Source organism: Dicentrarchus labrax, unplaced genomic scaffold (assembly GCF_905237075.1).
Source record: "Dicentrarchus labrax unplaced genomic scaffold, dlabrax2021, whole genome shotgun sequence".
Lineage (NCBI taxonomy): Eukaryota > Metazoa > Chordata > Actinopteri > Moronidae > Dicentrarchus > Dicentrarchus labrax.
The window spans coordinates 4158397-4185026 of NW_026136720.1; the positions used below are offsets into that span (position 1 = coordinate 4158397).

Genomic DNA, 26630 nt, shown 5'->3' on the forward strand with positions numbered 1-26630 from the left:
TTTATCTTTTCTAAGTATTTTATTCTATTGTTGTATTTTATTGTATCTGGCTGCTATGACGGGCCCAATTTCCCTTCGGGGATTAATAAAGTCTGTCTATCTGTCTGTCTGTCTGTCTGTCTGTCTATCTATCTATCTATCTATCTATCTATCTATCTATCTATCTATCTGTCTATCTATCTATCTATCTATCTATCTATCTATCTATCTATCTATCTATCTATCTATCTATCTATCTTTATAGCTGTCTGCCTATATATCTATATATATATGTCCCACTGATTGTTCTTTGTGACAGACAGTGAAATATTTAGCAGCCAACACATTATTTCTTTCCCACCTTTTCCTTTAAACTGGAATTCAGGGATTCATTTTTCAAATTTTGGAAAGAATTCCTCCCCAATATTTTTATTGTTTGAGGATGTGTAAGTCTGTCTCTGCAGCTCCGTCCTCGCCAATGACCTGTCCTCTCTGGGCAGCCAGAGTTTGAGCATTAGTATCTAACATTACCTTGTGAATTAATGTCTAGATAGATTTAGATTTCACGTTTTGTTTGTTTAGAAAGGCGTTTCTAAAGAACTCAGAAAACACATGTCACACATACATTTATTACAAATATCACAATCCAGGAAACAACAATTCTTCAATCAATCACATCTTTGGGAACTCTGGGGCAAAATTCCTTTAAAGATGTTTTTTTAAATACAACTCACAATTTATTCTTTACAATCCTGAAATCCATCTCCAACCGTAGAGAGAACCGTATAATTTCTCTCACCTGCATGTATAAGGTGCATCAGGAAATAATGATAGCAAACAGTGACCAGACCAATCTTTTGTCATACTGAGAGATGCATGTTTTAGAAATCATTCCAGTATAGTCTGAATGATTTTTACAGATCCTGTTCATGCAATTTGGTGGAGCAGTAACTCTTTCCTAAACAATTTGACCAAAATAAATTCAAAATAAGTCAGTGTGATAATTTGAAATGTCTTTTTTTTTTTCCTCCTTTCTTTTAAAATTGTACAAATAGAATTTTCTCTTGAATCACAATTTCTCTTATGTTTTCATTTCGGTCAGCTGTTCCCAAAATACAAATATCAGTCAGTCAGTCAGCCCAGAGATGCTTCAAGTAAAGGATGGACAGAAGGACAGACAGACCCATGAGGTTCTTATAAAGACAGAAGGGAGAAAGATGTGGGAAAATGGCAAAAGGAGAGCAGAGGTATGTGCTCTATTATATAAAGCACAAAAGAGGGAAACCAAATTTGACTCAGTCCAACAAATTCTGTATGCAGGAAACCCCGGTAAGTGTGCTGAGATTTGTTGGAAGTGAAACATAAATACACATTTGTCTGGGGTACTGAAGCCCACACTGTTTAAGGTCATGTCATTGTGCTGTGGTTAGCGTCTTTTGCTAATGGATGTCAAGATGCCAACAACATCTAAAGAATGACTCTGGGATATTTAGTAAACTGATGAGAGGAAAAAAACCAAAAACGATTCACTTAAACATTTCACATTTGTTTTAAACGATTTACTGATCAGCTAAAACAACAATGTCAATCAACATAAACCTGTTGTACCTCTCAACCAAGTTTCCACATTTGTGTTTGCCATCATTTTACGATACAAAATTTAAATCACATCTTGTGGATTGAAAATAGTCGTCTTGATACAGACACACGCGCGTTTCTCCAAAAACAAACCCCCCCAAAAAAAGAAAAAAATTAAGACATATTCACTTTTTGCTGCCAAATTATTAGCAGCAATCGGGCAAATCTCAATATAAATTCAGAAAGTGGTGGTGGGAATTCAGTTGTACATAACCCCCACTTATAATTGGAGAAATTAAAAAAAAAAAAAAACATGATTTAATTTACAGACGAAACACTCTGTAAATTCTAATCCCTGTGTATTTATTTGTTGTGGTAGTTACATACATGACTGAGACTGAGGAAATATCAACATCTGAGCAAAGATGATAAATCACAAAAAGCAGCAGGGGTCAGCCGTGCTGTAAATCAATTAGTTCTAATACAGATTCAAGTATTTTGGGTTGTTTTTTTGTTTTTTTTAACCAGTTGTCTGTGTAACCCATGATTTGATTTTTAACATCTGCTTTTGTAAAACCAAATCAGAAAACTGAACTCTGGGAATAATTCTGAAACTTTTAAGCTGTCTGACACCAAGTTGGACCAAACGATAGGTACTGGTACAAGCTTGAGAAAAAGAGAATGAAAATGCTACCTCAAGATCACCATCATTTGCATTTCTATACCCAAAAACATGAGAGTGAGATACATCTCAGATTTATCTGTACCTTGGGTTTAATACTGTACTACAGGCTGTGTCCATTTCTGCTACCCAGCCCTTACAGATCTGCAGACATGTGCATGATGATGGTGATGGGATTAAATAGTAGTAGCCTCTGGGCTGAAAGCGCAGTGGGATCCTCATATCACAGAAAGGATGTCTGGTAACTCTACGCAGGGGCTTACAGATGAGAGGTTGGTTCTGTTTGTAATATGCTTAAATTGTTTCTGCTCCTCACTTCTGCTGTATGGAAAACAAACAGTTGGTAGAAAGTTGACAATTCTTGGCCCAGCTTCTGCAGTGAGTTGTCAGAAGGATACACAAGAGGAGATGTAGGTAAATGAGGGGAAAGATCCCAGGGATCCAGCTGTGGTTTTAAATTCACCTCCTCTCATCTCCTCTCTTTCCACCTCTCCTCTCATCTTCGCCTCCTCTTACCAGAAGTCACAGTTCTGGTATCATCGCAACATTGTGGTGCCGTCCTCGCAGCCCTGTTGGGTGAGAGGGGATTAGAGGAGGAGGTCTTAGGGCTTGTGTGTCTCTCCTTATTGGACGAGGGGCAGGAAGTGTGTCAGGAGACATGTGCAATGAGTCTGACGCGGGTCTGGATGTCCTGGCGGCACAGGGGGCACGTCTCTAACTGTAAGGCACACTCCATACACATACCACTGGAAGAAGACAGGGGAAAACAAAAGGACAATCTCATTATTGGTCTCAGATTCTCAAATCCTACAATCAGTCTGAATAGTTTGGCATTTTCTAGCATCGTCTGTTCACACCGGGTGCGCACATACCCATGTCCACAGGGCCGCAGCTCCGTGTCAGCCATGACGTCACAACACAGCGTGCAGCAGTTGTCTCGGATGCTAACCTGCTTTAGTAAGGCCAGACGCCGGTGTCTGGGAAACACACACAAAAGCAGATAAATTAGGGATACAGGATATGGATTTTTTTCCCGTTTCCTACCTGCTTCTCACGGTCACTACCGACAATGTATCTGACTGATTAGCTCTTTTTCTTACAAAAGTACACAAAATACATACTTTTTTTGCATTAAAATTTGAATAAATTACCACAATAGTAAAGTCTTGAATATAATATCTAAAGGTGGCATTAGAAGCCAATACATTGTTTTATTTCCAAATAATTCAGAAAGTCGCTTTTCATTGAACTTAAGCCTTATTCTAAAATGTGCCCATAACAGACCATTACATTATATGTGTTAATGTCTGTTTTTAGTTTAAAATGAATCTAAATTAATGTGTTAAATGTGACACCAAAATGGGGTGGCAGCTGGGGTGCCATGGCTGGCACTCTGGATCTGCCCCTGTCTGTTCGATCCAATACAAACAACCGTGAAATAATTCCCCTTTTTTTTAGATTAGAATTTCTGTTGACATTGCGTCAGAGGGGTGTTGATCCAACTGTGGCAATGTTCAAGGTTGTGTGGTTGCACGGGATTGCTGAGAGTTGAGTCAACAACCTTTTGACAAACTCAACAAAATCTGAACATTGTATGCTGTAAAGATGTTATTTATCACCGGACTGTAGACCCTTCAAACTCAGGTGGAATAAGTTACACAGGTGATTAATAGGCAATTTCACTGTCACAGTTTACTGGAAAACTTTAGTTAAACCGAGGCGTTACTAAGTGTCTGCCATTAGACAGGTCTGTTATATAGTACAACACAATACTGTAAAAGGTGAATAGCCCATACAGATATTTCTCTGTTCATATCCCTACATCTAACTGGCCTCAATAAAGTAATTTAACTGATCATTACATTTACAGAAACTCTGAAGAGCTAAATTAATGAGTGATGAAATTAGTCTTTGTACACTGGAGCAATCCCAAAAGATGAGTCATGTTTGGATTCTGAACGCTGTGTGCAAACAAATGACTCACTAGTCATAGGACAGTTGGGTAAGACAACAGTTTACATCCTGCTTTCCCCAAATTCCCAAAAGAATGCCGAGCAGCGCCACTGCCTCACCTGGGTAGGATGATCTTTTCACTGGGCATCAGTGAAGCAAAGTCGTTGAAGGTGCTGAACTTGACAGAAGGTGGGTGACGGAAAGGCTTGGCCCCAAAGTTAAACTCACACTGCTGGTATGACATAAAGCTGGCTGCTGCAAAGAAACCGGACCTGACAGACACAGAGGTGAAAGAAAGAAAAGGGTTTTATTTGAGAATAAAGGGACAGAAGAAAGAAGAGGGACAGAAAGAGGGCTGACCAAGCACTGACACTCGCGGTGGGTGACTGCGTGTGTGGACTTACGTGGCCGAGGAGAAGACTTGTTTCTCTGGCGGCAGCTGATGTCCGTTCAGATAGAAGATCATCTGCTTCTTGCTGAGGTCCAACAGGAAGCCAATGGCATCTCCTAAACGGGACAGACACGAACACACACGCAGCAGATTAAGTCTTGGCATGCTATTATTACTATTATCTGTCCGTGTGGGTGGTAAAGCAGAGCCTGAATGCTGGCGGTGGCAGCAGCAGCGTGTGGGTGCTAAAATTACAAAACACTCCAGAGACACTAAAAACAAATGAGTCTGACATTTAGAGTGAGGTGTTCCCTCTTTTCCTACTGTTCAATCTGACAACGACTTCAACATTTCTTTTGTGGATGTTTAAGAGTTTTTTGATTTGATTTTTGTGTCATGCACACAAAGCGTCCAACCCCTTATACGTATATAAGACACAATAAATACAGTTGCAGCAGTTAAACATTTAATTTTATTACTATACAGCTCAGTCTTGAACGAAATATTCTGCCTTCCCTCCCAAGCTTGGCAAATAAACTTCACAAAAAAAGAGTTCTCTTCCTGGAGCACAATTCCAGATTTTCCTAATCAACCAGCCAAAATAAATCCTAAATGGAGGATATTTTACCAGAAAGTACATCACTTATGTCCTATAGAAAGGGCAGCAAATCATAGATACTCTCAGTTTCACCTAGATCACGCAACGAACATAATCTACCCTCCTCTGGAGAGGCATTACAGAATTAAGAAATAGAAAAAAAGAATCATCATTGTGGGTGTAGTGCATACCCTCCTTCCAGCAGGGGTGAGCGTGAGGTTTACTGCGAGCGTTGTACCAGATGAGCTGCCTGCAGCCATCATACGCACATGAGTATTCATCGTCTCCTATCCCATAACCCTCCTGTAACGCAAAAACACATAAAAAAATAAATCAATAAATTGTGTGCCTGCAGAAAAACAGAACGTGGAAAAGCTTAACAGTAAAGACACGGAGGATGAGTACATGGTTGAGGAACTTGCTGTCCTTGGTGGCCCATCCGATTTGCATCACTCCTGACGTAATGACCGTCACCTCGTAGTACCAAACGCCTGAATCCACGCAGAATGTACAACGCACGCTCTCAAAGGATGAGGCATCACATCGTGCCTGAGGAAGGGAGCATGATAAATGTGAAAACCTGATCACATAGCATAATTCTGGGGCTATTCTCACAGACTATACACACAAACTAACCTCCAGTCCAGTGGGGGAGATCTTGAGGTACTCGCTGACGTCGTTGCTGTTGAGCATGGCGTTGATATTGGTGAGGTTGACCTTCTCGTAGGTGAACTGACGGCCTTCCTTTAGGACTGGACAGAGGGGGAAAAGAAGAAGAGGAAACATGATCACACACAGCTACTTAAAGAGCAGCAATGTCTGTTCAGCATGTGATCCTACGCAAACATTCAACACTGGAAGCACAGGAATACTCACACAGGTTGTCAAGGCTCCACTGCGAGCAGAATCCAACCTGCCTCTTCAGGTAGTCGGGCTGCTCTGCCCACGACTCCAGAACAGCGAGTCGCTTGCTGATACAAGACTCAGACACCGTCAGTTTATTCTCACCTGAGGGCAAGAAGGTGCACCAGGCATGTGTTTTAAAAAATAAATCTGTCAGAGATGCAGTGAAAGGGACTTCTGTAAGATGTTCAAAGGCTTATGTAGGAGAGGCAATGTGGGGAGTAAGTGTAAAGGCCAGTTCAAAATTCCCAACATATTATTTGAAAATACAGTAGATGAAAGTTGCAGCAGTTAAATCTAAGATGATGGAAGCAAATGGATGATGGTAAATCCCAAGAGTACAGAGTTTTAGTTTTGAGTATTAACAGATATTCAAATATTGGTTTGGAAATGAGATGTAGAAAGCAGAAGTTGAGACACTGAACATGCCTGTTGTCATTGCCCATCCCTCTAAGATAAGATCATTTTCACTCTCATTTTAGTATTCTTATGTAGGGACGTTAGAGGGTTTTCATCGTGAGTCTGGCCTTAAAACACAGAGAGTGAACCTACTGGTCTGGGAGAACTTCTCCAAAGCGATGAGGGCAAACAGCATGACAGTAGGGTGGGCCTCAGAGCTCTGGAGGGAGATTTACAGAAAAAAAGACCAAAATGAAATCGTCATCAGTTTACTTCCTTAAAAACAACAAACATTAGTGTTCATGCAAACACACAATAACAATTCACATGGTTACTGATTCACAGTAAGCATGCTTCCATGGAAAGAGGTTAGAAGAAACCAACTGACAGTTTCACTATGACTTCACATTATTGACTGTACAGCCAACATATGTGTGTGTGTGTGTGTGTGTGTGTGTGTGTGTGTGTGTGTGTGTGTGTGTGTGTGTGTGTGTGTGTGTGTGTGCGCTCACCAGACTCTCTAGAAGGTACTCAAGGGTTCCAGGGCTCAACAATCCAATACTGGCCGGACCTTAAAAAAGAAGAAGAAGAGAGACAGAAAGACAGAAAGAGAGAGAGACAGACAGACAGACAGAGAGAGACAGAGAGACAGACAGAGAGAGAGAGGCAGACAGAGAGAGACAGAAAGAGAGAGAGACAGAGAGAGACAGATAGACAGACAGACAGACAGACAGACAGACAGACAGACAGACAGACAGAAAGAGAGAGAGAGAGAGATGAGAATTAGAGAGAGAGCAACAGGAGGGAAACAAATTAGAGAACTGTTCCAGTACTGTCTTAAGATTCACTTTCTTAGACAATATAATGAAATTAATAGAAAACAAAACAATCTAATCAATAAACTTGCTTCACCTTCTCTCTCAGCTTTCACTCGCTATGTCTTAGTTTTTGGAATAGAAATAAATTGTGTTAATAGCAGGAGGAGAAAGTATTCCTGACTTTGAGAGTTGCTGCTTCTTGATTCCAACAGAGTCACAGAGCAAAACTAGTCTAACCTGAAAATCCAATTTATCACCAAACTGCACAAAAACAGCATCCATGACTACATCTTACTCTAGGTAAGTAGTATAAATAGTCAAACTAACACCAAACACCTAAGCCTGCCAACAGAAGCAACACTGCCGATTGCTGAAAGATTAAAATGATCCCGTGTGTAAATGTGGACTGTACCAGCCAGTTTCTCTGCCAGGCATCCCAGGACGGCTGTGGTGTTTCTGTGTTTAGCAGGGTTCAGGGCGTCCTGTCGTGCTACAGCCGAACTCAAACTCAACATGTCAGAGAGTTTCTGGAGAGCATCCTGGAGAGAGGAGACGGAGCAGTTAGACGATCACACGCACACACACACACACTTTCAACCAAACAATCCAAAGGTTGAAGAGGATGGAGAGATTTAGTATTACACTTTTGAGTTACAATGTTTTGTCTAAATTGTCCCAGTACGAGTATTTGCGATTGATAAACTAGCGTTCAATTCCCCCCCTCGCTCTGCCCCTCCTGTACGGTCTAGTATGGAAAGTCGCACATGTTCTGCAAAGAAACACAGAGACAGAGAGACATTCTCTGACGCGGACACGATATATTTGACAAGCGCAGACCAGATAAAGCAGTTAACACATTGCCGATGTCATTCTGTAACGCGCTGGTTTCGACCCTTTTTAATATGCTGCGTCATAGGAGCCTCTAACATGGAGCTAGAGAAACAGGAAGAGACAGAGTGGGCAAAGCCAGTGTGAGTGTGTGTGTGTGTGTCTGCAAAAACAGGTCAAGATATAAAGTCATAAAGTCAACGCAGGCAAAATACAGTGGTGAACACACACACGTAGACATTTCTAGCAGGGAAAGGGGGAAAAGACAGAGGTGGTTCTCTGGAGCAAGAGCCAGAGGAAGCACACCACATTAATTAAATTAAATTAAATTTAGACAGACAGTGTCACTGATGCACCAGAAACCAGGCTCAGCTCAGTATCATCCAACTGCTGATCTGCAGGGCCAGCACTTCCAACTTGCAGGTGGAGTCCAGCCTGTGCCACTTATAAGCAAGATGACGAGGAACAGCAGCAGCGTGCGGATATAAAAATGTTGATGTTGGCATCCACAGTCGAGAAAAAATATACTGCATTTATGAAACTTGCACCACATGCAGACAAGGAGGTGCTACAAGTTCATTTTATTTCGTAGCTGCTGTTTGTGTGTGTGTGTGTGTGTTTGAAGCTTTACATTTTATATTTTAAACCTTTAAGAATATGTTTTGTTAGGTGGCGCACATTTCTGTTGAATACTGGAAAGAGTAGAGTTCATACTGTTCAGAGTGTCACTATGTCCTCTGTCCTCAGGTTACTTTGGACAGTGAAGCAGGGGGTCCTAACCAGATTGTATTTGTTCAAAGGGGGGGAAAAAAGAGACGGGGTGGGAGAGAGAGAGAGGGCGGAAAGCAGAGGCCAAATGAAAACAATACAGTAGAATTGAAAGTTCTGTCTTTGAATTTGAAGAAGCCGATTATCTGAATATCTAGTTCTATAAAATATATATTTCTGTGTAACAAAATGTTCTACGTCCAATAATCATTTAATTGTATGCGATAAATACCACGATTAATATCAGGATAATATCATTTTTCATCTCACCAGTTTGAATCTTGACATATTTGTATCACGATTTAACTGTCTCACAAGATATCTTTATATTCCTGTTGAAACGACCAGATACACACACACACACACACACACACACACACACACACACACACACACACACACACACACACACACACACACACACACACACACACACACACACACTAACCTTGGTGGGCAGGGGACACTCGTCTAATAGAAGGGTGATCACTGCAGGGCCAAGCGGATCGTCCAATGGGATCACTCGAATAAGAGACTGGACAACCTCCAGCCAACCATCATCTGAGGGAGAAGAGAAGATTGATTTGAGACTCAGCTGATCAAATTCATCTGTCCATTCACTCTCGTTACAGATCCTACTACATACACACAAGACGACTCTGCCTGCATTAAGCAATAGAACAGAATATTCTACTTTTACCTGCTGTCTTAATACTAAATAATTCACATTAAACAGCAACAGATGGAGATATTTTTAGTAGCCACTGATGAAAAGAAAAATGTGAGCCAAGAATATTGTTTTGGAAAACCCTATTGATACTTTATATTTTCCACTATTTCACGTCTTCCATCCCAGCGGACAATGAGGTGAACGGACTCTCCGACGAGCAGATACAGGTCAGCTTCATTGGCGCACTGACTCCGTTGGTACATCTTACGATACTCTGTAATAACGATGCAATTCGTTCTGTGCCATCAACGTTCGATACCCAGCCCTATCCTGCAGACTGGATAATATTTTAGGCTCCCTTGTGTTGCTTATACTCTCCATTAGAATACATTTCTTCATGCAAAATACAGAAACTGCCATTGTTAGACCTAATAAAACCAGATAAATCAAAGATAATTGGACTGCTCTGAAATCCCCTTGCGTGACAGGGCCATGGATTATGAGCATAAGATGCAGCACAAATACTAAAACATCCATTTCCTGTCCATTAGATGACTCAGTAAGAAAGTCTCTCTCAGACTATCACTTATAAAAGCTCCAGCCAACTGGCTGATGAATAATGTAACATCACAACACATGTCAAACAGAAAACGACTGACTGGCTGACTGACTTGCTGCCTGGCCGCCTTCAGGGGGTTTCGGTGTCTGCAAGCTAATACCCAACTTGGCTGTTGTAAAATCACACAACACCACGCCACACGAGCATCAAACACCTTATGTGCATGACACAAGGTCCAAACAAGAACTCAAAGGCTACTGCGTGAGCACACTCACACACACACACACACACACAGCATGAGAGCATCATTCAACATATGCACAAAGAAAGCGCAAACACACACACAAACATCAACTGAAGCCGAAAAACAATCAGACCTGTCAGTTACTGTTAAACAAAGAGTACACGACTCTACATCAGTCAGTATTTGTGCTATTGCAGACATATCGGTGTTTCCAATACACGGAAAACTGTTTTTCCTGCGTGTATAATGCAGCAGGAACATCCAGTGCGTTGACCGACTGATAGCTGAATGTGCATACACACGCTTCGACTTCAGCTTTATTCAACTCAACTCAGATCAAACATTAAACTGGACAAAATTGTTTTACTGTTTGGTGGTTCGGTGAATCCACAAAGATTAACAGAGTACAGAATACGTTGTTTAGTAGAGAGCAGTGCTGGAATGAATTAAACACATTTACGGTGTTTTGCTGGCTCTACTCGACTCGACGCACCAACCCAGCACAGCAGGGTTTTGCATTTGCAAAACAACGAGGCTACCAGCTTAGAGGTGTGTCTTTACAGGCAGGGAGCCGCAGATCAGAGCGACATGGTTAGACTCGGCACGGCCAAAAGTGCTAATGGTAAAGTGCAATTACTCAAGTACTGTTCTAGTAAAATTTAGAGGTAGGCTACTTGTACTTTCCATGGCATTTTCTACTACTTTATACTGCCACTCTACTAAATTACAGAGATAAATATTGTACTTTTTTCTCCCCTTTACAGTGAACAGCAGTGATATTTCTTTTATTTTTATTTATTCTTTAGATAAATGTGACCATTCATTATTCACAGTATTGCAATTGACTGATACTAAATGGCTTTTTTTTTTTTTTTTACACCACATTCAAATCATTTTATTTGTGTAGATACATTTTGGTCCTCAAAACTCTGTTTCTTCTTAACAACACAAACCAATTATGCTCACTGCTAGATCTACTTTAGAACACCATGTTTTGAATACTGAAACGTATTGTTGGACATGTTATGAAGAGACTATTCGTCAAACTGGAAAAACCGAGCTGAACAGAGAAAGAAGGACTGTGACTGTCTGCTGCTTACAAAGCTACTGTAATATCACTGCCTCAGCACTTCTCAGAAACAACCCACCAGCATACTCAGAGGAGACCTGTTTCAGTTCCTGGGAATCCTCACTCAGTCGATAGGAATGATAAATCTTTTCTCCATGTCTTAAGAGTCGTGCACATGACTAAAAGCCAACCAAGAAATAGACCCTGCAGGAAATATCCGAAGACGGGCAGTAATTAAGTTACTGCTAATGAGAGCCGTACATTTCCCACCGCTGCAGCTTTACATTAAAAACACAACTCTTATCATGGACTATGGATATAGTCGTCACAGGAAATACATTGTCTATGAGCTTGCTCTGGGTGCTATCAGGCACCAAAAACGCGTCTACAAGACAAGACAAATGGTTATTTTTCGACATTTCTGACAGCGGATCGGTTTGAAATATGGCAGGGAGTAATGGAACAAGAAGGAACAGCCACAGTGAGCCGTTAGCAGGAAGAGCTGCAGGCGACAGGCGGCAGACTATGTGCAGCCTAAAATCAGATCACAGTTGCTCACAGAACGAGGGACAAAAGGCCAATCCTTGCCTGACTTCTTTATTTAAAACAGAGATTTAAGAAGATTTGTTTGGCTGCCCCCGAGAATTCTGGGCCCTGTCGCATTAAACCGCATTTAACTACAGGTGTCACACGTACGAGAACACATGCGCTGCATAACAGCGTCAAAACCTGGTTAAAGTTCATTAATATTCGCTGCTAATCAGGACTGTATTCTGCAGTTACGTATGCAGGATTACAGATTTTACACTCCTCAGTGAGCTGAGTCTGTTCACACGGATACAGGCTGATAAAAATAACATTAATTCTGTAAGAAAATGAAAATATTAAACAATAATAGTCTAATACGGCCTACATTTCTTTTTATTCAATATGTTTTGATTAAAATCTGTCTGAGTGTGTTTTTTTTCTTACCTGTTTCTGCCATCTCGTGCAAAGTGATCATGGAGTAAGGGGGCTCTTGGTCACTGAAAAACAAAACGGTTCATACATAATGTGATAAACAGATAATCTTTTTCACTTCACCTGAACGCCATACACATCACATACAAACTCTGCTCTATATTTTGTGATCTGCATATTTATTTATGAGCGTGCTTCACACAAATGGGAGGTGGTGCATCCCCCAGTAAGAGCTTTTCAAACAGCGAATACATCTGAGGTGTTTATGACCCTGTGGTCGCTGCATCTGAAATCGTATAAACAAATGATTCATGCCTTTATGGGTTTCTATGATTGCAGTAATGGCTGCGGACAGCAATGTTGTCCCACAGAGAGGTTACTGTAAGCGTGTAAATGTCATGGATTTACTTCAGTGGGTGCTGTATTAGATGATGCTGCTGCTATTACGGGTGCTCGTCATGGCTCATCCCCAAGCTGAAGGCTGCTTTTGTTTTGAAAGCCAAAACTTCAGTCAGCTTGGTCCTCAGATTTCCCCAACACAACTGAGTAACACTATAACTGCATTTACTTTCATTTATAAGTCAAACTGTGAACAGGTTCTTGGAAATGTACTTGAATACAGTAGTATCTTGACACACAGATGTTCCAACATGAAGCTTTGTTCTGTTCCCCACGGAAATGTAACCACAGGAAACCATCATTTTTAGCTTTTAACAACACTTGCATGCCTGTGTGTTCACATGTGTTGAGAACCACCGGGTGTACACCTTCTCCACTATTATTTAAAATGATATAATGGAGATTCTTCAGGTCATGCCTGAAGCTTGTGAGGATGAGTCTCTCTGAAGGTGAGACGTTCACTTTAAATATATACGGCTCCACACGATGCGGACACAAGAGGCCCGGTTCAGGGAAAGTAGACTGAACACAGTTTCTTTATTCAGGAAAAAATAAGGCGGGTTTTGGCTGCTGCTACTAACTGGACCAGACTACAGTGCTTATAATTTACATGGACCAATTTCAACATTCATATTTGAAATTTTTGCATCTGTTGCTTCAGCATCTACGCAGGAAACACAGATCTTGCTATATCATTGCAGCAAGTCATCATTACGCCGAGAGAGGAAACTGACTGGTCCTCTCTTAAGAGTTTAAACTACAGGTGAATGACCAAATACCTGCAGCAGCTGCATGGAGCACTTATTCACCTCTGTGGAGACGGAGCAATGCAAAGAACCGGCTAACTGCAGAGTGTATTTAGTGGAAAAAAATCGTAATAATAAAAGATACAAGTCCGGTTTTAGGTGGAAAAAGTATTATAATAAAGTATTATTGTAGATTGTTTTGTCAGCTTGATGTCCTATATTGTTATTCAGTTTTTAGTTACAATATGTATTAGTTATTAGACAAATAATAAGCACTTATAACTGCTTACTTACAAGTACATTAAAGTTTGTTATAAACCTTTGTAACTGTTTATACTGTGCTCTTTCATACAAATTAACAATAAAAGATAAAAAGGCAAAGAACTTGGTCATCTGAAAGGCGTCACTTTGTACCCACGACGTCTTCAAACATCCTCGTATGTGATGTTTAAGTGTTCGAGACGACAGAACAACCTCACGTGATGCCTCGGCTGCAAGACGTCAACCTCCGATTTTAAATTCAGCTTTTAAACTGCTTCAGTTTCACGAGCAGCTACCGTGGAGTGAGCGATCCCTCATGATATATCCAACTGGATGAAAAACAAACTACAGGATCAAGAAGGTCCAAATGTGTCGGGCAAACACATCCAGTAAATACGCCGGTATACCTTCATTACTTATCCTGGGCACTGTGGCTACTCTATTACTGTTACACATCTAATAGTTTAATGACAGTAGTGGAACTTATAATGGGACAGAAATATGGATTTATCAAGTTGTGTCTGCTTTTATATCCTCATGGCGCTGGTTCAAGTTCAGTTTCTTTTAGTTGGCTTTATCTTTATCTTATTAATATAATTACTTTTATTAGACTTACTTGTCTACCAGTGTCCTGATGACAGCCAGCGTGTCCAGCACCAGGCCGTCCACATTCTGCTTCTTCCGTCTTGGCTCATGGGGGCCTCGTCCTCGGCGTGGGGGCCTGACCGGGTCCCTGGGTCGACTGCTCCGAGGCTCTCCGGCGTCAACACCAGCACCTGTACCGTGATCCACCCGCCGAGCTTGTCCTCGCGTCGCCCTTGACGACCCATGGTGATGGTCCTCCAAATCACTATCCTCCCGGCACACACAGCTGTTACCCATGGTTCCAGTGCCGGAGACCACACTGGCGAGGGTCTCCCAGAATGGAGGGAGGGAGTTTGAGGACGAAAGGAAGAGCAGAACCTGTGCAAGGCTCCTGCAGGCACAGAAAGTGATCCAGGCGGCTACTATCATATCATTTGGAGAGCTTGGTTTTGGGGGATTCTTATCCCAGTGGGCCGGGTGGGGTCAGTGTAAATTATCATAGTGTTGCCAAGCAGAGAGGAGGGATTGGTATGGGACAAAGAATATATAGCTGGTTAAATGGATCAGGAGGGGTCAGGTGATGCGAGGAGAAAAGCTCTGGACATCACAGACAGCCCGAGGCTCAGGTCCAGTTCTCATCCAGGGCTCGCATAGCTGTTGGAGGCGACACAAGCAGGAAAGATAAAGTAAAAACACTGCAAAACCCCCCCCAAAAAAAAATCCTGTCAAGAGCTGCATATTAAACAGGTTCAAACAGCTGATCGTGTGCTGACAGCAACACACTAGTGATCGGAAGTGACACACCCATGAGAGTGAGGGAAATAAAAGTGAAAATCAACACATTTAAAATCACTCAAGAGATCTTATACGACCGACAACAGCTAGCCACCCACCGACAGCGAGCACAGGGTCTCACAAACTCTCACTTATCACGTCGCTAGTGGACTAAAACAAAAATGACCCTTACAAATTCAACGTGAACGCATACTTACGTGGAGGCATCCAAACACACCCGAGCCAGAACGAAGAAGTCAACACACAAACACACTAACACAGCGAGCTCACGCAGCTAGCCGCCGTTAGCTCGCCGTGTTAGCTCCGGTTAGCTCGGATCCGCGAGCACAAGTTGAGCGAACAACCGACAGCGCGTGGTGAAGCACAGACGGTCACATGACCCGCAAATACACACAGTCTGAAAACAACAACAACAACAACAACAACAACAACACGTTCATAACACGGTTAGCTATCACGTCGGAGGTCCTCGCAGGCAGCTTTAAACCGGCTAGCTGCCGATGCTAAGTTCCGTAGCCGCTGGCAGCTAAAACAGCTTCCCCATCATCAGCTGTGTGTGTGTGTGTGTGTGTGTGTGTGGGGGGGTGGCAATAAAAGCAACAAGTGATATTAAAGGTTAGTGTGTTACTGTCTGGTGTAAAAAAAAACAAAATTAAAACACTAAAAACATTAATGAGGGTTAATGAGGGCGACTTAAATGCCCTGGAAACTAAAGTTTCCCACGGTTCTTGAACGCAATCGCCAGGAGGCTCCAGAGGCGGATGTAGAGAAAGATCCATGGGGTGTAACTAACCCTCTTCAAACAGGTGGTAAGAAGGTCACAGTGACTTGGCTTCAGTCTTTTCTGCTTGAGGAGTTCTTGGATTTATTTATTTATTTATTTATTTTATTTATTTATTTATTCACTGACAGTCTACACTTGTGCACACACTGCTACCTGTTCTCAATTCAGTTCAGATCTGCTTTATTGGCATCAAAACAACAATATTGCCAAAACGTTGAGAATCAATGGAACAAAATAAACACATTTCATAGATTAAAACCAGAAAAGAGACGCAGATTATTGTTCAAAACTTTCTTTGTGTGTGATTTTGTATGTGTGTATATACAAACAACAATAATAACTCATTATTATAACAATATCTTACACAAACTCTCTCTCTCTCTCTCTCCCACATCCCAACAACACCTATATATGATATAGTACAGTGCGCTTTACTGTTACACGCTTACTTACCTGCACAGGCAAACTTAAACCCTAATTTACTGGCATCTGCAACTCAAAAATCCTTCATATACTGATTTAAAAATGCTAATTAGGACAACGATAGAGAGACATTTCCAGTACAGACAAGCTTTTGTTAATTGCAAAACCACAGCTTTATTTCTGAATCAGATTAATTACAAAAAAATTAAATGAAATCAACAATTTACAGCGTACTGGTGATAAAAAATGCTTTGAGAATCAGTTTATTGCTCCTCAAAAAGCTCACATTTATCACCATTAATGTATTTAGGTCTGGGAATAAGGACACGGCGGAGAGGAATGATGGTGAGCTGGGTGACTCCACGCAGCAGGGTCGAGGTCCACGTTCAAGCCTGCGGTCCATTAAAGTAAGTACTGTATGGTTCGACATCTCTGGGAAGGTCTGAGGTCTCACAATTTGGGCACCTGAAGTCAAAATCACACATGTGATGTTACATTTAATGTTATTTACCAGACAGAACAGGGTCAGGTTGTTACAAATGTGAAAGGATAAACTGCTGCTGTATATTTATATATATTTAAAATTTATTTAAAATATTTTTATTGTTACACCAGGCCACTAACCTGTGCAATATTCTGTTTTAATTTATTTAAAAAACTGTATGTACTGTACATACAACCCTAATTCTATTTTTTTTCTTTATATCTTATATTTCTCTATTTTATTTTGTTATTTAACCTGTATTTCTGTTTTTTATGTTCTATCTGGAGCTGCTGTAACACGTTAATTTTATCTTATCTAATCTAAAACACTGAATTCACTAATATTATCTTCTTTATTTCCTTTTTTTAATTACTCTTTAAGCTTAAACAAGGAATAACCTCACAGTCTCTGACCTCTTAACCTACTAATGCTGCAATAAAAGCTCATTATTAAAGAGGAAGGTGGCGCATACATTGCATAGGTATTCTTTTTCTAAACTTAGACTTAAAATCAAATTAGAAATATGACAGAACATTCATCCTTACATTAGGTCAACCATGCATTTAGATGTCATACCCTGCTTCGGTCTAGGGCCGTATTTAAGGTGCTTTCACGATACATCCCAGTCTTGGCCAGTTCTTCGGAGAATCTTTGTGATTTAGGGTGGAACGTACACGGTGAGCTCTCAAAGGTCGGAGAGTGGAGACCGTAGGCACTGGAAGTGGTCTTGTAAAGCAGATTCGGGAGAGTCGTCCCCAGCTCCGGTGCTGCTTTAACTTCTGGGGTCATCGTGCAGGAGAAAACTGGGTTTCCAGGGTTGACACATGTTTTTTCTACTTGCTGTTCTTGAGACGCTGACATCTCTGCAGGGTACTATGAAAAGAAAATGAAATATTTAGTACAAAATGACTTCATTTTTGTGATTTTAGGTCATTATGGGTGTACAGCAGACAGCTTACTGAGCTCCAGAGGAGGAAAAGCCTGGATAAGACTCCTCACATGGAACATTCTGGACTTGTGAATAGGACTTTATAGACTCCTTTGGACTCATGAGCACTTTATAAATGTTTTCTGACGCATTTTAACACTTGTCAACTTGTTTTGTAACATTTTCATATAAAATCTAAGTTGAAGTTTATTTTAAAAAGTACACAGTATACTTTCAAAGGTTGGAGAGCAGCAGCTATTTTTGATGTTGAAAACACACTTGGATGTTTTGAAGTTTCATATCATATCGCAATGCAAACTTCAAGTAGTATTAGAAGTATTTACAGGGAGATTTCTGGGAACACTGTAAGGGTACAAATCATTTACTTAAACTAATGTATGACTTAATGCATGAATGAATGCAGGATGTATCATTCATTCATTCCTGTTGCTTACCACTAACAAACAACCAGGTCAATGTGACTGTTTGTGATTAGTTTACATTTAATAGATGTTAATTCAGGATTGTAGTTACATAAAAGTATATTCATGCATTTGCTCAGCCTCTCTGATAAAAACAATAAAATAATAACTTTTATAAGTGAATCCCTCCATCAATGTGGTCGCATATCAATTCATGTATGAAGTAACTGTGAATCAACATGCATTAAGTGAACATGAATCAAATTAACATTAGTTTAGCATTACTGAAGAGTCGTTATATGATATATACCCTTATTATACAGCGTTGCAAGACTGATAATACCCGGCCTGACCCCTTACAGGTGCTAATGTAACATTAGTTAACGATGCCAGTTGAGCTTATAGTCGCCTTTCTACACTAAGCAACGTAACATCGCCGTTTACCTGGTGTTACAGCTCCAAACGCTCCATGAAACGCTGTTGCTCCGGATCTGTTATTAACTTAACACAGTGGACGCTGCCTTCAAATGCAGTAGGCTAAAACAAAAAGAGCCTTACGGTTACCATGGAAACCGTTCACCAACGGAGCCCCCGTTTTGCGGAGCTCACTGTACACTTGTTGTAACTGCCACGAAACATATATTATTATCATTATTGGTGGTGGTGGTAGTAGTAGTGGTGGTGGTAACTTAGTAGTCGTAGTAATTGACCGGGAACGAATGTATTTAACACAGGTTTATCAAATACAGTACTTTCCGTAGGACGTGAAGGCATCATCGCTTACATCGTCACCAAGCGTCATACGTTTTTACGTAAAATCCACTGCGTTCTACAACAGCTAAAAAAAAAAAAAAGACAACACCTGAAACCCGATCGATCCTCACCGCGTGTTGTTCGCAGACTGAAGCAGCCCGTGTGTTACTGTTCGTATGGGTTTCTAACGTTAGGCTGCCTGGTGTATGTGTAATAAAAAGTAACGTTAGCTTCGGCTATCTCCATCTCTTGTGTTTTTAGTTTAGCAGCTAGCTTGAGGCTAACAGCTGGGCCGCGGGTCCCGCTGCTGGGAGAGGATGGACAGTGAAATCCAACGAGACGGGAGAGTCCTGGACCTCACTGATGATGCCTGGAGGGAGGACCGACTGCCGTATGAAGATGTCACCATCCCTCTGGTAGACACTGGTTCATGTTAGCATTAGCCTGCTTTTATAGCTGTTTACCAGTGTTGGGCAGCTATGTAATGATGTTACTGTAATATAAGTTACTTTCCCAGGTTACTAGTTAGTAGTGTAACTAGTTACTAATAGATTTCACTAATAATATTACAGTTATCCCCCCTAAAGTAATTGGTTGCAGCCTACAGCCCCCCAAAGGCTTACATTAGGCAGCTGGAAATATTCACATTACTTTGATTTTAACAAACAAAACAGGATTTTGGGTAGAAAGGACACAATTACCAACTTTTGTGGGGAGTAGCAGAGGAGTAATATAACCAGTAGTGTAACTAATTACTGTTGGCAGGGAGAAGAGGAAGTTTTGGTCTTGATGCCGTCATACTGTTGGTATAAAGTATATAAAGTAAGTGTAAAGCATCTTTTCTGCCCCTGTCCCACCAGAGTGAACTACCCGAGGCCGAGCAGGACAACGGCGGATCCACGGAGTCGGTGAAAGAACAAGAGATGAAGTGGACAGACCTCGCCCTGCAGAGCCTGCACGAGAACACACCAAACACTGGAAGCTGAAAGACTAATCTGGACTCAGACTGTGGGACAAAAACACGCAATGCACACGGACGCTGGATTCAAACACACGTCGTTCATCGTCTCTTCACATTTTACTGCGTCTTTGGAAGGATGTCTGATGTGTTCCAGTTAAACAGAAATGATACGAAAATGTATTTTGCCATTGTTATTGGATTTATGTTGTAGTTTTATAGAAATAAAATACTGTGTAAAAACACAATCTGGAGTCACATCCTGTGTCTGTCCACTAACACTTGATATATGTCAGTTCATGTCAGTTTTTGCAACATATTAAGACCTTAATACACCCATGCACATAAAATGTATTTATTTTTATTTTATTAAAGAAGATTTATCTTCATCTAGGAGTAACTATATGCACTCGGTAGCGACTTTATTCGCTAACCAAATCTAATGCAGTCTAATCAACAACCCTGTAAAAAGTTCTACTTTCACCAATTTTATCTTTTTCAGTAAATATCCATTTATCATCATTCATCAGCTGTCGTTTGTGGCACTGTTGCACTGTGTTATAGTGAGAGGTGTTTCTTAAAATACCCTACCCTCATTGATAGAAACACCTGTATTTCCCCCTATATGTGGATCAATTAGACCAGTGGTTCCCAACCTCAGCAAAAGTCTCCAAAGCTTCATGGGGAGTCGCAAGTCCTTCTTGATTTGAAGGCATGTGAGAAAACATTAAAAATATACACAGTAGGCCAATACTCACCATTTGTAAATGTAAAGCAAATTGTCTAATCAAACAATGAGAATAAAACATTGAATTTGTCAAAAAAGAAGCCTATTAAGTCTGTATGATTGTTAAAGATGACAATAAATACATAATACAGACAGAATTGTATAAAAAAAGTTCCCTGAACAGGAAAAAATCTGCTCAAAATTGATCCAAATCACTTGTTTTACACAAACTGTTCCCTATTTGGGTTCATTGAACAGTTTTAAGATAAAATTAAATGTTTATTACAATAAATATTGCAATATAAAAGGGGAACCAGTGACTTAGACCTTAGTGTAGCTGGTTTTTATTCACTGTGGTACAGTTTTATTTCCAGCTTAGATATCTCCAGGCAGTCCATTTAACCATCGTATCCATAAATATTTAAGGAAAATAAGATTCCCTTCAATGTATTTAACATTTGCAACTCGGTTTGGCAAAACAATCCATTGTCTCTTGGCAGATCTTTGCATGTAATTGCATTTGTTTCTTGCATCGTTACCCAGGCTGATCATCCCTGTACAAACCTGGTTTAAACCAGAACTACAGCTCCAGCATCACTGTGTCTCGGCAGCCTCTGCCAAGAGCTTACGAACATGGTCATGCGGCCCCTTCCGCTGCAGGGCTGAAGGGTATCGGTAGGAGCCCCCCAGACGATCCCAGAGTGTGAAGTATTGTCCGTAGTTGTAGTTGAAGTAGAGGTGATGGTCTACGTGGTGAGCAGCACCGTTGATCAGACAAATCAGGGGGCCGGGGATGCGGTAGTCTCCATCGTGTATGGAAATGGTCCAGATGTTCACAAAGACGAAGAGTGAGAGATAGACCCCCTGTAATGTAAATATCAAACATGATTGTACTTTTTGGAATGAATTGCTTAAAGTTTTAACATTAGCAGCCTTTTGAAATATGCAGTGAAGCTTTTGCAATACTGTTACTCCTCAGACCTAACATTGTGTTTCAGTAAAGAGTTACAAGTAGACCAACACCTTGTGGAGGGGGAAGATGAAAGGGTAGACGTGATAGGGTAAGCTCTGCAGGAAGCCGTCGAGTGGGTGAAAGGCATGGCTGGCAAAAGGCGTAGGGACTTTGAATATATGATGCTGCTTATGTAAGTGCTGAGGGGGAGAAACACAAACGGTCTGAATATTGGGAGAGTGAGGAAAACAAGGTACACAAAGCTCGACAGTGAATTTTAGCCAGAAATCAGAACGTGTGATAGAAAAGGTTATTCTGTAACTTTTATTATCAATTATTATGTCAAACAAACTAAATGACCCATCTAACAAATAAATAAATGTGATAAAATTGTACAGTTGTGGATTTCATATATTGAGTTGGAGTATAGTTGTTGAGCCCTGATAGGCACCAAACTGGACTGACCCCTCTAGATTTTACAGAATTATTTGGTTTATTGTTTCTATAAAATATATATATATATATATATATATATAATAAAACATGCTGAAGCTCACCTTGTAAATGTTCTTATGGTGCATGCACCGGTGTATCCAGTAGATACACATGTCGGTGAAGAACAAGAAACCAGCAATGCTCAGGAACACCCCGTTCCAGCCTGAAACACAAGCACAGCAGGCTAGTGTGGGTAAGATCAAGAGAAATACTTTAATCACGGCTGTTATCAGCTCACTTTTTTTTAGCCAGAACTCAACCAAATAACTTCCTTGGGTTGTAAGGTTTCAGGTAAACATCTCACCCAGAGAAGAGTCGCTGATGTTGTCATAAAGTTTGCTGTGTCCCCTGACCTCCCAGAAGAAAAGGGCCACTGTGGGGAAGCTCATCCAGAAGATGGAAGCAGTTCCTAGTTGAATCTCTCTTCTTACCTGGTTCTGTCGTTGGATCAAAAAGACACTAAGTTAGAATGTGTGAAGTTGGCTTTGGCGTTATTGGTCACATCTAATACATTTTTATTCATAATGCCCTTTTCATCAAAAGATCTCAAAGTGCTACAGGTTAGAAACAAAAAAGATGAGCAGTTATAAGAAAAGGAGAAAAAGGAGAAAAAGAAAAAAAAAAAAAAAAAAAAAAGAAAACATCTAAAAGGGACCAAAAGCTTTGCTAAAAAGAAATGTATTAAGATCCTTTTTAAAACAGTCAGTGGATTGTGGTGCCCTCATGGTGTCAGGGAGGGCATTCCACAGACGTGGGGCAGCAGCACAAAAGGCCCTATCTCCCATGGTCCTGAGTCTGGTTCTGGGTATGTGGAGGAGGTTTGAGTGAGTGGAGCGGAGGGAGCGTGTTGTGTTTTGTGGGTTGATAAGTTCTTTAAGGTAGTTGGGGGGCATGTCCATGGATGCATTGATGTGTGAGGAGAGAAACCTTGTACTCAATCCTGGTGGAGACGGGAAGCCAGTGGAGTGAGTGGAGAATGGGGGTAATGTGCTCATGTTTCTGCACTCTCATCAGGATCCTAGCTGCAGAGTTTTGGATGTACTGAAGCCTCTGCAGACTCTTGCCAGGAATCCCAATGAGAAGTGCGTTACAGTAGTTCAGTCTGGAGGAGACAAAGGCATGAACCAGCTTTTCGGCAGCTGAGAGGGAGAGAATGGGGCGGAGTGTGGAAATGTTACGGAGGTGGTTGAAGGACGTCTTGCATAGGTGATTTATATGGGCTTCAAAAGTGAGTTGGGAGCCCATTTTTACACCAAGATTTTATGACTATTGATGAGAGGGGGATGTTGGAGCCAGAAAAGGTGATGCTGCTTATGGTTGATGATTTGGTCTGGTGAGGGGTGCCAACCAGGATGGCTTCGGTTTTGGAGCTGTGGAGTTGAAGGAAGTTGTGCTCCATCCGTACCTTTATCTCCTCCAGATAGGTGGTGAGTTTAGATGGGGATGAGGGTGAGGGTGGGGTTGCAGCAGTGGAATCACATTTTGTGACGGCTGATGATTTGGCCAAGGGGGGTGAGGTAGAGGATGAAGAGGATGGGGCCAAGGACTGACCCCTGTGGGACACAGCAAGTGACTGTGTGTGGATTTGATTTTGGAGTGGCCCAGGGAGATGTATTCTGTCCGGTTTGTGAGGTATGATTTAAACCAACTGAGGGCAGTGTCATTGAGTCCAGTGGTGAGGTGGAGCCGGTCTAGGAGGATGAGGAGGGAGGGAGAGCCAGCATTGGACTATATGAGGAGGTCGTTTGTGACTCTGACGAGGGCAGTCTCTGTGCTGTGGGCAGAGCGGAAACCTGACTGGAATTTTTCAAAGAGGTTATTATGTTTGAGGTGGTCCTGAAGGTGGGTGGCAACTACTTTCTCAAGTACTTTTGATATGAAGGGGAGATTGGAGATGGGCCTGTAGTTGGAGTAGAAGACAGGACTTCCGGATCAAGAGTGGCATCTGTAGATAAAAACTGGTTTGGTAAGGTAACAAAAATATAACAATTCGTATTTTCAGGTGATGATACACTAATGAAAACATACCTATAAATATCATATTGTATTTCTGTCAATAGATCCTCCTAAATGCTCACACTGGACCCGTAACCAGTGGAGCCTGGTCCATTAAACAGCTTACCTTAACAAAGTATGGATGTTTCATGAGCTTATGGTCAAACACATAGTAGAAGTTAAGAGCACCAAAGCCCAGGTAAATCAGCTCTGCTCCCAGGTTGGTCACCACCCACAGACTGATTATCTGACGCAGAGCCCCGTCCTCGGGCCACGAGGCCGGGTAAACGTACGGAGAGAAGATGTACTTGTCGGCAATGTTCAGCACATGATCCATTGCTCAGTCTGGGGAGAGGGTGAAATCCACACAGTCACAATCTGAAGCATGGCTAAGCTTTTTAAAGATGCGTGTAATAATTCAAACACACCGTGAATACTGTGTTTACATGCTAGGATCTGCTGTTGTCAGGCTTAAGGTTTATACATCAATAGCTTCCATTTGATCCTTTTTTGGGATTATTAGTTTATGTCGACATTTAACACTGCAACACATGAAACAGTGAAACAGAAGGAAGAAAATAACAACAAGCACAGTTATAAGACAATCAAATTAAAGATTCCTACCTGTACGAATACTGTCTTAATGAAAGTCACTATACATGTGTCCTCATAGGTCAGAACACCTTAATGTCTATTAATACAACTGTACTTGGACCTCTTCACCCTACAGCTCCTGTGGTCCTCCACCAACGCTGACTGTTTGTGAGCGACCACATCACTTTACTGATGATTAGACCAAAGTCCTGAGCTGGTTATCAGAAGCTGCATCTGTTAAAGTCCTGTTAAACTTGATTGATGACCTTTTCTCAGACCCAATCAGTCCATTCAGCTGTAGGTGATTTACCATACGATGCTAATCAGTGTCAGCAATACAGTCAGCCAACATATAGCTATGTGGAGTTTTTTAAAGGAGTATAAACTGCAGGAATCTGCTCACAGAAAACTAATCTGTCCCCAAGTGATGCTGAGGAAATCCCATGCAGGATATAACGGATATAACAGGATATAACAGGATATAACAGGATATAAGCAAAGTAGTCGCCACAAGACGACCACATTTTGAAGAAGGTTAAAAGATAATAGCAACATAACTAGAGTCACATTCTTAAGTTGGCTTAAACTGGCTGGCTTAGGTTGCATTTTGCTAACATTGGCTCTCACATGTTTAGCATAGGCTATCTAAGTACAGGAAAGGAGGAAGCTGGCTGAGGCTTTGCTCAACTGTTATTGGAGCACAGAGCAAAAAAGGGGCGGGACTTAAGAAGGGTCAACTGTATGATTCCAGAATAATTACCATTAAAACATACACCTACAGATATTCCTGCTATAAATGGTAAACAAACAGAAACAGCAGCATAGTGATAGCAATCCTGTACACTTGCTGCAGGACAGCCAAATATATCACATGCACTGAAGGCTTATTCACCCAGATGTCAGATGTATTAAACTGATATTGTTTCAGTGTTAATCTCTGTGGTCACATTAAGAAATTCCAAATGCTTTCTAAGCATTATTTTATCAGGATGTCCAAAAGAGCTCATAGCCGAACTGACCTGCTTCAGGGCGAGGACCAGACGTCATAAGCATGTGAACCTTCTTAGAAAGTGGACGAGTCCTCCTTCCTCCAGCATTTATGATTTGTGACAGAAAGCACGTGGCCCTCAGCGGCGGATGAATTACACGCTGCTGATATGAGTTTACCATCCAATCCAATATGTTTTCCACTAGTGTAAATGTTTTCTGGAAGCTGGTGGAGATTCAGAGGGAAAGTCTTCTTTGCTTTATTTTTACTGAGGCAGTAAAATGTGTTGTGGGGATCCAGGGATAGACGTGTCAGGTCTGCTGGAAGGAGATACCAGCGTGCTCAGCAAATAACAAGTAGCTCAGTGACACAGCAAGACTGGATCTTCCAGCAAGATCTGCCCATTTCAGGAGGGTTTGAGTGAAAGAATATTTCCCTGCTGCCTTTAAATATCGATGATTTGATTTAGAGAAATGTAATGAGCTTCATGAGATCATTTATTTGAAAAAAGTGAAAGAATCTGATGCTGTTTTATATAAATATTGACCTACATAAGTCATCAGACATAGCACTGTAGCATTTAAACCTTACATCTCCTGTTTTTAGGATCTGTTTTAGTGCCAAATAAACTCATTTGCGAGGGTAAGCATGCAATTTTTTTGCAGTGCATGTGCCTTGACCCCTGCTGGGCTTCAGGATCAAGTTCTCCCCTGAGCTGTCTGCCCTTTGCACACACACACACACACACACACACACACACACACACACACACACACACACACACACACACACACAAGTGGGTGTGAGTTTGATCAGGAGGAAAAGAGTATTTATCGCCTCATGATCATAAGACCCAGAGTGTCTGATGGGATGTCAACACTTCCGACCTGTTGCACACAAACACCTCGTTGTCAGAGAGCGAGAAGCTGATCTCTTCTCCTC

At 41.3% G+C, this 26630-nt stretch overlaps 3 protein-coding genes across 7 annotated transcripts; 1 reads left to right on the plus strand and 2 right to left on the minus strand.

Moving 5' to 3' along the window:
• Positions 1-592: 592 nt before the first annotated feature.
• On the minus strand, positions 593-15912 carry rspry1 (ring finger and SPRY domain containing 1). Its single transcript, XM_051381016.1, has 15 exons — positions 15383-15912; positions 14422-15044; positions 12412-12464; positions 9346-9458; positions 7714-7840; positions 6996-7054; positions 6637-6703; positions 6058-6189; positions 5818-5933; positions 5587-5730; positions 5373-5484; positions 4597-4699; positions 4312-4464; positions 3112-3216; positions 593-2985 (listed from the first exon to the last, which is right to left on the minus strand). The coding sequence occupies exons 2-15, from the start codon at positions 14817-14819 to the stop codon at positions 2889-2891; spliced, it is 1779 nt and encodes a 592-aa protein (XP_051236976.1). The 5' UTR covers positions 14820-15044; positions 15383-15912; the 3' UTR covers positions 593-2888.
• A 3131-nt stretch (positions 15913-19043) lies between these two features.
• Positions 19044-20185, plus strand: anapc13 (anaphase promoting complex subunit 13). 2 transcript variants are annotated; one of them, XM_051381110.1, is made up of 3 exons: positions 19046-19139; positions 19241-19395; positions 19840-20185. In XM_051381110.1, exons 2-3 carry the CDS (start codon positions 19297-19299, stop codon positions 19963-19965), a joined length of 225 nt encoding a protein of 74 aa, XP_051237070.1. In that variant the 5' UTR covers positions 19046-19139; positions 19241-19296; the 3' UTR covers positions 19966-20185. The 2 variants fall into 2 exon arrangements, with proteins under 2 accessions (XP_051237069.1, XP_051237070.1); XM_051381109.1 differs by having other exon boundaries at positions 19044-19395.
• An 806-nt stretch (positions 20186-20991) lies between these two features.
• Positions 20992-25989, minus strand: LOC127352568 (lathosterol oxidase-like). 4 transcript variants are annotated; one of them, XM_051381067.1, is made up of 6 exons: positions 25720-25989; positions 24234-24451; positions 22416-22548; positions 22174-22274; positions 21688-21816; positions 20992-21528 (listed from the first exon to the last, which is right to left on the minus strand). In XM_051381067.1, the coding sequence occupies exons 2-6, from the start codon at positions 24441-24443 to the stop codon at positions 21259-21261; spliced, it is 843 nt and encodes a 280-aa protein (XP_051237027.1). In that variant the 5' UTR covers positions 24444-24451; positions 25720-25989; the 3' UTR covers positions 20992-21258. The 4 variants fall into 4 exon arrangements, with proteins under 4 accessions (XP_051237027.1, XP_051237028.1, XP_051237026.1 ...); XM_051381068.1 differs by lacking the exon at positions 25720-25989 and adding an exon at positions 24731-24839; XM_051381066.1 differs by lacking the exon at positions 25720-25989 and adding an exon at positions 23039-24056 and having other exon boundaries at positions 24234-24324.
• Between the last annotated feature and the right edge of the window lie 641 nt (positions 25990-26630).

Bases quoted from the DNA above. Each gene is read 5' to 3' on its own strand.
- rspry1 (XM_051381016.1), bottom strand. From the start codon at position 14,819: ATGATAGTAGCCGCCTGGATCACTTTCTGTGCCTGCAGGAGCCTTGCA. The intron at 6,190-6,636 runs GTAGGTTCACTC...TCTTGCCCTCAG, and splicing joins GGAGAAGTTCTCCCAGACCA to GTGAGAATAAACTGACGGTG. The intron at 5,731-5,817 runs GTTAGTTTGTGT...TCCCTTCCTCAG, and splicing joins TCTCCCCCACTGGACTGGAG to GCACGATGTGATGCCTCATC.
- anapc13 (XM_051381109.1), top strand. From the start codon at position 19,297: ATGGACAGTGAAATCCAACGAGACGGGAGAGTCCTGGACCTCACTGAT. The intron at 19,396-19,839 runs GTAGACACTGGT...CTGTCCCACCAG, and splicing joins AAGATGTCACCATCCCTCTG to AGTGAACTACCCGAGGCCGA.
- LOC127352568 (XM_051381066.1), bottom strand. From the start codon at position 23,356: ATGGGCTCCCAACTCACTTTTGAAGCCCATATAAATCACCTATGCAAG. The intron at 22,549-23,038 runs GTTTCTCTCCTC...ATCCAACGACAG, and splicing joins CCACCAGGATTGAGTACAAG to AACCAGGTAAGAAGAGAGAT. The intron at 21,529-21,687 runs GTGTTGGTCTAC...TTTACATTACAG, and splicing joins TCATCTTCCCCCTCCACAAG to GGGGTCTATCTCTCACTCTT.